The sequence below is a fragment of the Xenopus laevis genome, chromosome 4L (genome assembly GCF_017654675.1).
Source record: "Xenopus laevis strain J_2021 chromosome 4L, Xenopus_laevis_v10.1, whole genome shotgun sequence".
NCBI classification, from domain to species: domain Eukaryota; kingdom Metazoa; phylum Chordata; class Amphibia; order Anura; family Pipidae; genus Xenopus; species Xenopus laevis.
In genome coordinates, this window is record NC_054377.1 from 141,377,504 (window position 1) to 141,388,151 (window position 10,648).

Genomic DNA, 10,648 nt, shown 5'->3' on the forward strand with positions numbered 1-10,648 from the left:
CACAAGTCACATGACTTGGGGCAGCAGGGTAATTGACAATATGTCTAGCCCCATGTCAGATTTCAAAATTGAATATAAAAAAATCTGTTTGCTCTTTTGAGAAATGGATTTCAGTGCAGAATTCTGCTGGAGCAGCACTATTAACTGATTCATTTTGAAAAAAACTTTTTTTTCCCATGACAGTATCCCTTTAACCTAAATGGCACCTGCTTGACTCTAATACAAGGGCATATAAGCACAGTCTTAATGAATGAATCCTTAGATATGCTTCGGCAGGATTATACTCCATTTAAAGGGATACTGTCATGGGAATTTGTATTTATTTATTTTAATCCATTAATAGTGCTGCTTCAGCTGAATTGTGCAGTGAAATCAGTTTCTCAAAAGAGCAAACAGATTTTTGTATATTTAATTTTGAAATCTGACATGGGGCTACACATATTGTCAGTTTCCCAGCAGTCCCAGTCATGTGATTTGTGCTCTGAGTCACTCTTTACTGCTGTACTGCAAGTTGGAGTGATATCACCCCTCCCCCCAGCAGCCTAACAGAACAATGGGAAGGTAACCAGATAGCAGCTGCCTGGTAGATCTAAGAACAGCACTCAATAGTAAAATCCAGGTGCCACTGAGACACATTCAGTTACATTGAGTAGGAGAAACAACAGCCTGCCAGAAAGCAGTTCCATCCTAAAGTGCTGGCTCTTTCTGAAAGCACATGGCCAGGCAAAATGACCCGAGATGCACCTACACACCAATATTACAACTAAAAAATACACTTGCTGGTTCAAGAATGAGGCAACTTCGGGCGACTATGGAAAACGTATCGCCGCATGTGCATTAGCGCAGGCGACTTTTCATTATAGCCTATGGGAAAAAACACGCTGAGGCAGTTCAGGGAGATTGTCGCTGAGAAGACGAGGCGATTAGTCGCCAGGCGACAAAATCTCCCCGAATCTCCTCTTGTGAACTAACCCTTAATCTGACTCATATGTAAAGTGGGCTAGTGAAGTTATCACATTTTAGCTTCTGTGTGTATTTGTTGTGAGTTTTGGATATCAACTAGGTGTTTGTTTTGCAGAGTTTCTGGAGCGTCTACAATAACATCCCTCTCGTCTCAAACCTCCCCCTAAGATGGAGTTACCATTTAATGAGGGGCGAGAGAAAACCTCTCTGGTGAGTTCTCCAAGGTGCTTTAGGGGGCTACGGTAGACGAGAAGATTAGTTGTCCAGATCTTTCCTTCTGCAGGCGACTAATCTCCTAAATGGTGATAAAGTGAATCACCGATGGTAACACGTGTTACTTTGGTTTTCCTAAATCGCCCCAAGTTGCCTCACGAGCGACATGTTTTACCACCAGCCATTCACTTTATCCCAGTGGGAAAGCATTTAGTCTCCGGTGACAAATCACCTCGTCTACCATTGCCCTTGGGTTTTGGTTCTGTGGTTGCCTCTCTGAACAGATTGCTGCTTAACTGCTCTCTGGATACAAACTCACAACTTTGTCATTGGTTCAGGGAAGAAGAAAGCAACGCAAAAGGAGGGGTGTGGAAGATGAAAGTTCCTAAAGAAGCCTCTGTAAGTTCTTTCCTTTCACCTCTCGACTTTCCTCAACAGGTCCCATGACAAAGGACACTGCACTTGAGCCGACACAATGGTTCCGGGTGCAGGCAAGTGAGGAGGAATGCCAACGTAGGGGCTGATGTTTCTGCCTGCGTATTTCAGCAGGCCAATTTAGCCCCCGTCTGGCATTAACCTAATATGTTGGCGCTTTATAAATAACTTTTAGGTTTTTGTTTCTTCTTACACGTTTCCTATTTTATCTCTCAATCTTTCGAATAGCTAAATTAGCAAGTTATATGCCTGCCCATGACCCAGGCTGAATGAACAAATCGGCCTTTGTATAGTAGTGGGCTTTAAACATTACAGACCACATCAGACCATTTAATTTTATGGTTACCGCCTCGTTTAAATAGTATTGTAAGAGGCCAATGAGGAGGGAGTATCTATTGGGCAAATTGTATATGGATAGAGCAGTTTATTTGATGCTGCGGCAATTATTATTATATGTGCAATCCCATTTAATAACCTTGCCTGAAAAATTGCTATTACTATTCACTTCTTTTTGTTTCTTCTTTCAGTCTTTGGTTTGGAAAGAGTTATTGCTAGCTACTATTGGTGAACAGTTTACAGATCACTGTTCGCCTGGTAAGTGTTTTCTGACTTTCTTCATACAAAGCGATATTTAATTTTGAAAAGTGACATGGGGCTAGACGTATTGTCAGTTTCCCAGCTGCCCCCAGTCATGTGACTTGTGCTCTGATAAACTTCAGTCACTCTTTCTTTTTACTGCTGTACTGCAAGTTGGAGTGATATCACCCCCTCCCTTTACCCCCCAGCAGCCTAAAAACAGGAGAATTGGAAGGTAACGAGAAAGCCGCTCCCTAATACAAGATAACAGCTGCCTGGTAGATCTAAGAACAGCACTCAATAGTAAAATCCAGGTCCCACTGCGACACATTGTTACATTGAGTAGGAGAAATAATAGCCTGCCAGAAAGTGCTGGCTCTTTCTGAAATCACATGACCAAGCAAAATGACCTGAGATGCACCTACACACCAATATTACAATTAAAAAAATACAGTTGTTGGATCAGGAATTAAATTTTATATAGGAGAGTGAATTATTTGCAGTGTAAACAGTGTAATTTAGGAATAAAAAGTACACCACAAAAATCATGTCAGAATAAGGGCCGCCCCCTGGGATCGTATGATTTCACGATGCACACAAACAAATCAAACATGTTAGGTCACATGAGCCAATGAACAGACGGAGTTCTGTCTTTTGCTTCCAGTCTTCTTCCTGTTAGATCTGCAGTATTTCTGGTCAGGTGATCTCTGAGGCAGGCTGAATTCATGCACTGTAGGGTAGATATTGGGATATTTCTAGCATTAGAACAGTCCTTCGCTCCGCCCTTATTGAGAATGTCTTCTCTCCTATTCTCAGAATCAGGCTCTTCTCCTATATGTATCCCTATTCTACCCGGGTTCTTCTTTATTTACATTGCTCTTAACACTCCCGATTTTCTTGCTAGAGGACGAAGTGATCGGTGTCAGCGTGAGTGTTCGTGACCGGGAAGATGTTGTTCAGGTCTGGAACGGGAATGCCTCTGTTGTGGGTGAAGCAAAGGTCCTAGAGAAAATATATGAACTTCTGCCAAACACGTCTTTCAAAGCTGTATTTTATAAACGTAAGTAACGGTGCCCTCCTGTTGTTCAATTTCTGAGACGCGTCTTCATCTCAATTCTTTGTTATAATTATGATATTTATTTATATACAGTGCTTCACTGGGGAAGGGCAGATGTGAGTGCTGGGTAATCTCTGTAATGTGCTGCAGAAAGTCTGTGCTTTATAATTAGAGGAGAATTGTCCTGTTGTGAATGAAATTATGATTAAAGGAGAAGAAAAGGCTAAAATTAAATAAGCTTGATCAGAAAGGTCTATATAAATTCACCAGTAAACCCTCAAAGTAATGCTGCCCGCCCCGCGGTGACTTTACAAAAAGGGCTGAGACAGGGCAGGTGTGCGAGTTTATACATTCAGGGAATGGCAGCTGGCAGTGTGAGGGCAGGGAGAGTGCGACTCACTGGCTTTTTGTTGTAGTAGCCAGATTGAACCCGGCCCGCACATCACTACTGTACAAAGTCTGTGAAGCAAGTGTAGATGTATAAGGTGTAATTTGTTAAGTAGTGGATAAGTTTTAGCTCTAGTAAGCCATAATAATAAGATTGCTTTCAAATCGAGTCTATGGGAGAGGCCTCCCGTAATTGGGAGCTTTCTGGATAACTGGTTTCCAGATAACGGATCCTATACCTGTACTATGGGTATGTCTGTGGACTGCGAATCTCATGTACCTTCTCATCTTCTCACAATTGCTTTGTATAAGAGAGTTGCTAAATGAAAGTGCTTTCAGTTACACTGTTTATTCCATGCACTAAACATGGCAACCACCATAAATACACTTTGATGCACCTGCCCAGTTTATGAGTTGCTGTTTGCTTTCAGTTCATCATAAGTCTCCCTTGTGTGTTTGATTATGGGCACAGTTTCAGTTTTCAGTTGGCATGTGCTTCTTGGCACAATGACTATTAGCCTCTAGTTAATGGCTATTCACGAGTGCTGGCCTCTAGTTAATGGATATTCACGAGTACTGGCTTCTAGTTAATGGCTATTCACGAGTGCTGGCCTCTAGGTAATGGCTATTCACGAGTGCTGGCCTCTAGGTAATGGCTAGTCACAAGTGCTGGCCTCTAGTTAAAGGCTATTCACGAGTGCTGGCCTCTAGTTAATGGCTATTCGTTAGTGCTGGCCTCTAGTTAATGGCTATTCACGAGTCCTGGCCTCTAGTTAATGGCTATTCACGAGTGCTGGCCTCTAGTTAATGGCTATTCACGAGTGCTGGCCTCTAGTTAATGGCTATTCGTTAGTGCTGGCCTCTAGTTAATGGCTATTCCTTAGCACCGGCCTCTAGTTAATGGCTATTCCCGAGTGCCGGCCTCTAGTTAATGGCTATTCACGAGTGCTGGCCTTTAACAGATGACAAACTAAATTGTCATCTTCCATTCCAGGCTTGCGTTCCGATCTGGGACACTTGAATACATCCTGTACTTGGACCGGCCATAGAGATGCCTATAGAGGGACAGACTGACTTTCACATAATCTTACACATTTGCCACATAAACCATTGGGATTATTACAGAATAAGAATCTTGTGATTTTTTTTATAAAACGGTCTGTAGAAATGAACCAAATATTTGTGTGGGGGCTCATAAGAAGAACTTGGTTATGTAACTTTTATGATTTTATTACCTCCTTTACACTTGGGGGGTTATTTATCAAAATCCGAATTTATTTCTTTATTTTCTGTAATATACTCGGACAGAATCCCGTTATTTCTAAACACATTTCCCCGAAAAATTCCAGTTTGGGGAAAAAAACATAAAAGTTGTGAAAATTGTCCAAAAATTCGAATCGTGCGACTGTTATGAATTTTTTTTTGTACTTAAAAAAAAACCTCAAATTTTTAGAGGTTTTTCTGATGTGATGGCAGGACATGCAGCTTTATTATCAGGATACAGTTATGGGTTCCATGGGCTAACCCCTAACTGTCTCTTAAAGGAACAGTTCAGTTTGAAAATAAAAACTGTGTAAATAGATAGGCTGTGCAAAATAAAAAATGTTTCTAATATAGTTAGTTAGCCAAAAATGTAATATATAAAGGCTGGAGTGACTGGATGTCTAATAAAACAGCCAGAATCCAACTTCCTGCTTTTCAGCTCTCTAACTCTGAGTTAGTCAGCGACTTGAAGGGGGGCCACATGGGACATAACTGTTTAGTGAGTTTGCAATTGATCCTCAGCATTCAGCTCAGATTCAAAAGCAACAGTTATGACCCATGTGCCCCCCCTCAAGTCTCTGATTGGTTACTGCCTGGTAGCCAGGGTAACCAGTCAGTGTAAACCAAGAGAGCTGAAAAGCAGGAAGTAGTGTTCAGACTGACATGTTATACATCAAATCACTCCAGCCTTTATACATTACATTTAGTCTAACTAACTATATTAGATACATTTTTTATTTTGCACAGCCTATCTATTTACACAGTTTTTATTTTTACACTGTACAATTCCTTTAAAGGAAAACTAAACCCCCCCTAATGAGAAGCCACACCCACTGCCCACCACAACCCCCCTTACCTGAATCCTCCGCCCTTGAGCTCCACTGCGCTACTCTGCACTGATACGTTAGATAATACACTATGTGGGGAGGAAGCAGGGAGGGCGGACTATGGAGGGTAGTGGTTGGGGCTTTTCTCATATTCGGGGGTTAGTTCTCCTTCAGTGCTACTAATGTTCTGTAATGATAAGCACCCTGGCTGACATTTTGTAACTGACGGCTGGACCTAGGAACAAAATCCAGATGTGTCTGGAGGTCGTCCAAATTTGTCAGCCTGGGAGCTTCTCATCAAAGGGCAAGGTTTGGGAGAGGAATAAGGGGAACCTATGTTAACCCTCCATACTGCCCGTTTGCACTTAATTAACAGATTTGGCAATGGGACAGGGCATCATTTTTGTCCCCCCCCCCCCCCCCGCTTACTTGCTGCCAGGAGCATGTGCAGTTGAAGCCAATTGGCTTCTGATTTCAACTGTCCAGGCTTCTGGTTGGTGATCACTAACAGAGGGGTGCTACGTAATCTAAATGGGCTTCCTTGTCTTTTTATTTATTTATTTATTTATTTATTTATTTATTTTTAAAGGGATGGTTCACCTTTTGTTAACTTTTAGTATATCATAGAATGGCTAATTCTAAGCAACTTTTCAATTGGCCTTCATTTTATCTTATTATTATTATTTGCTGGATTCTGACTCCAGCATTCAAATGGGGGTCACTAACCCCATCTAAAAAACATGCTCTGAAAGGCTGCAAATGTACTGTTATTTCTACTTTTTATTACTCCTCCCCTTTCTATTCAGGCCTCTCCTATTCATATTCCAGTCTCATTCAAATCAATGCATGGTTGCTGGGATAATGTAGACCCTAGCAACCAGCTGAAATTACAAACTGGAGAGCTGCTGAATAAAAATCTAAATAACTCAAAAACCACAAATAATAAAAAATTAAACCCAATTGCAAATTGTCTCAAAACATCACTCTACATCATAGTAACAGTTAATTTAAAGGTGAACAACGCCTTTAAAGGACATGTAAACCCCTCACACACACAAAATTTAATCACTGAAGAGCCTCTTTGAAATCTCTAAATACCTGCCACGCTGGTTGTTCAAAGGCTAATAGTAAGGCTGCAGCATCCCTTTAATCACTTAGGATTCCTTCTGCTCCTCTAACCCACTCAGCCCCCTCCCTTGGGAATTTGCTTTGGCTGTTGGCTCATGAGCATGCATGCTCAGTTCTTCTCAACCCAGATTACTAAACACACCCTCCAGTCTAAGAGCCAATGAATAAATTGCATTGCTGGTTCCCATAGAAACTCTGCTCTAGCTGTCTGCTGCTTTTTTTTTTTTTTTAAATCCTAACCCCCTCTCCTGAGCTCAGAGTAACCATTACAGTGCTCAATCCAAGCAGGACTTGTCGTCATAGTATATTCTGCCTGTGTTAGCCTGCATTCTTCAGTTGCATGAACTTTACATCGCATATGTGCTGTTTGCTGATATAAATGCACTGATGATGTCAGAGGGAAAATGGCCGCCGGGTGAAAGCTATTTGTTTTAGGGAAATGTGATGGTGCTGGCAAATGGAGGAGATGTATGCAGTACAAATAATTCAATTTGGGTGAGGGAGATGTGCCCAATTTATATACATGGTAGGAAATGTTGGCTTTACATATCCTTTAAGCAGCCTGGGTGGGTGGCTATAGACCTCCCAGTCATTGCTTCATGTCCCTATAGATTAGGAATGGGGACAGCAGCACATAGTTTGGGTACCACTGCTCTAGAGTATGGAGAAATAAAGAGACGGTGTCCAGTTGTCACCTTTTCTGCTCACGAATACAGATTATAGATTATTATTATGCTTCTGCCATTGATTGCTAGTGACTAATTCAACTCCCCTTTTCTCTTTTCAGCCCATGAAGAGCATCACGCCTTTGAAGGGGGGCGCTCAAGACATTAGTGGAACGGCTGTAGAGTCAAATTGTCTTCTTTTAACTCTTTCACTTCCGGGAAGGGATCCTGCAATGTATTGGAATATTGCTGGCCCGTCTCCGTTAAAGGGTTAATAGTCTGTACCGGAGGAAGGCCAGGCAGATGTTTTTTTTGCAAAGCGACTACTGGTCTTTTTTTTTTTTTTTTAGATATTTTTTTTAACAACTTCAGAACGGGCAATTTAGTACTCAAAGTGTAAATGTTTCATGACTTAATCTAATATTTAATGTAAAATATATAAAAAAAATCTTCCTTTTTTTGCCACTCCTCCCTATAAATACTCAGTGAATACTGTACAGTCAGTATTTAGCTTGCAATGCCTTTCTCTGCTTCTGTATATGAGGGGGGGTCATGTGATAGCTGCGCTGCTGGAAGATAGAGCGACTCTCCCCTGGCTCAAGAGAAATCTTTGACCTCTCAGCTGTCATTCGGGCCTTCTTAACCCCTGCAGGTCTCTCCTGTACCCTGGGAGAGCTTGGTTTTATATCCTCCGTATATGGAATGATAGGGCTGTGTGCATTTATATGCTGCACTTGTGTACATACTACAGGATTGTCAAAAATAGGCAAAAAAAAAGGCAAATGTGCCCTCTTTATAGGCATGGTTTGGCTTCCATTTACTTTCCCTTTAAATAGGTTTTAAGTACATGATGGGCATAGCTTTTATTGTATGCAGGAAGAGCAGCCATATTGTTCAACTTGGCAGAGGCATTCTTTTAAGACTTAAACAGTCCCATTTGTGTTTGAACGCTTGGTGGTCTTTTGTTGAAGCCTATGGAGGCTGCCTTTACAGAGTTAAGCACTATGGTAACACCCACTTGCACATCTATAGAAGAAGAGCTGCGGTGACCTCACGGCTGAGCGGTGACCTCACGGCTGAGCGGTGACCTCACGGCTGAGCGGTGACCTCACGCCTTACTCTTTATTTAGGGACAATAAAAAGTCTATACCCGCTGCTTACAGACAGTCTCGTACATTGGATTACACCAGTGCAGACTCCCCCGCTGTTTGCACAATCTCTTTAATCAATGTACATAGAAGATTTACTCATAGTTTAGCGACATTCCTCTCCCCTGGACACAGATCATTGCACTGTATCGCTATGTAACATGATCTGCTCTTGCACTGACAGTTTTGCACAAGTCACACAGCGTGATAATTGGTCATTGTACAATGACTTGGTTTTTAGTGTTGGCAAAAGGTCCCAGTTGGATGATGTAATTACTGGATTTATATCTGTTGGTTTGACTTGGCCTTGAATCATAGAGGGATCCCTGAGCCTGGCCGTGATTGGATGTATAGGTACAGAGGTTTGTATACGCGCAGATATTGGGCCTGTGTGTTCAGCCGAGCCCCGATTCCACACTCAGGATCTGTGATTTTGTTTGTGTCCCTCTAGCTGCTCAACTACAACTCTCAGCTGACAGTTGTAGTACCTGCAAGTAGGACACTACTGCGTTTAACCCTCAACAGGTTTCCCCCTTGATAATGTCATTTTCTAGTTTTAATCACCAGAACAAGGCGAGTTGAGTCTGTGATGAGCAACCAGCTCTCCTGATGTTCTTTTAGCTCTTTGTAGCATGTTTAGGTGTTTAGTTCAACCTTGGTTAACGGGCACAGGGTAGTGCTGCTGAATGCTTTCTTTTGTTCACCAATGATCCCAAGTGTCATTCCAGTATGTAGCGCCTCCTGGTGGCTTGTCAGAGGATTGTACAAAGTACTAGAAGCCGGAGATACTGCACATACACAAGGGGTTGAGCTACCGCTGGACTGAACACTATATGATGGAGCTGCTGTATGAACAGAAGTGTGCGGAGCTTTACTTTCCCTTGAATGTCGGAGGCTTAACATTAAACATTTAAAGCTGTAGCTACGTAATTAAGTTGCTGTGGGGTCAAATAGTTCTGATGCACTTTTTGCTGCAGGTTAGGGCACCCATATTGAGATTATAGCAATGCTGATTATATGTAGCATTAATGTGAATAATATCAGTCTCCATCCCGCCAGCACCATCAATCTCTTTTATTCTCATAGAACCAAAGATTTAGCAGTTGCCAGTGAATGTGCGGTACCCTCACCTTTTTCTCATTGGAATTAACCATCTGTATTCTGGTTGGGGGGGTGCCCACATGCCCCCCTACTGTAGGCAGCCCCATTCAGCTGTTCCGCCAAGATTGCACATCTGTCATCCACAACCGTCATCCGCTCTTAATTTATCCCCCCCCCCTTTCCTCTTTGTTTTAGGCTTTTCCTCTGTATTTATAAACTGCTTACGTGTACCCATTGTATTGTGAATAAAGATTTTCTTCTTAAACAGTCGCTGTGCCCTTTCCATTCAATTCCATTGGTTAAAGGGGTTGTTCACCTTTAAAGGGCATGTAAAGGCAAAAAAAGATAAAACCCCATTTTTACTTTCTTTAATGAAAAACAAACCTATCTCCAATATACTTTAATTAAAAAATGTTTACAGTTTTTATAAGAAACCTGACTGTATGCAGTGAAATTCTCCCTTCATTTACTGCTGTGGATAGGAATTGTCAGACGGTCCCTAACTGCTCTGCAGGGAAACAATCATACTTATGAACAGCAGGGGGAGCTCCAGCCTTACTTCCCAGCCATGCAGAACTCAAGCAGCTTTGTTTATGACGATCCCTAAGCAGCCCAGACCACACTGAGCATGTGCACAGTCTTAGTCTTGCAAAGATGTTTAACAAAGTTACAAGATGGTGACCCCCTGTAGCCAACTTTGAAATTATAAATCATTTGTTTGATTAGGCTTGTGGTGCAGTAAGTTCATGTTTATATTTAGTATACAAAATACAGCATTTCTAGCCTTATTCTATTTTACACTTTACATGCCCTTTAAGGGACTTCGTCTTTTTTCAACCAGATTTAACGATGTAACTACATAACTATCCACATTAACCCTTATTC

At 41.8% G+C, this 10,648-nt stretch overlaps 1 protein-coding gene across 1 annotated transcript in view; it reads left to right on the forward strand.

Annotated features, from left to right (window-relative positions):
• eif4e3.L (eukaryotic translation initiation factor 4E family member 3 L homeolog) overlaps positions 1-10,033 on the forward strand; it is a gene marked incomplete at its 5' end in the record, with an annotated part of 47,351 nt that extends 37,318 nt beyond the window's left edge. Inside the window, 5 exon segments of the mRNA NM_001091206.1 lie at positions 1,079-1,173; positions 1,515-1,575; positions 2,139-2,205; positions 3,092-3,247; positions 7,637-10,033. Of these exon segments, the coding sequence (NP_001084675.1) occupies positions 1,079-1,173; positions 1,515-1,575; positions 2,139-2,205; positions 3,092-3,247; positions 7,637-7,683 (426 nt within the window). The 3' untranslated portion in view covers positions 7,684-10,033.
• Between the last annotated feature and the right edge of the window lie 615 nt (positions 10,034-10,648).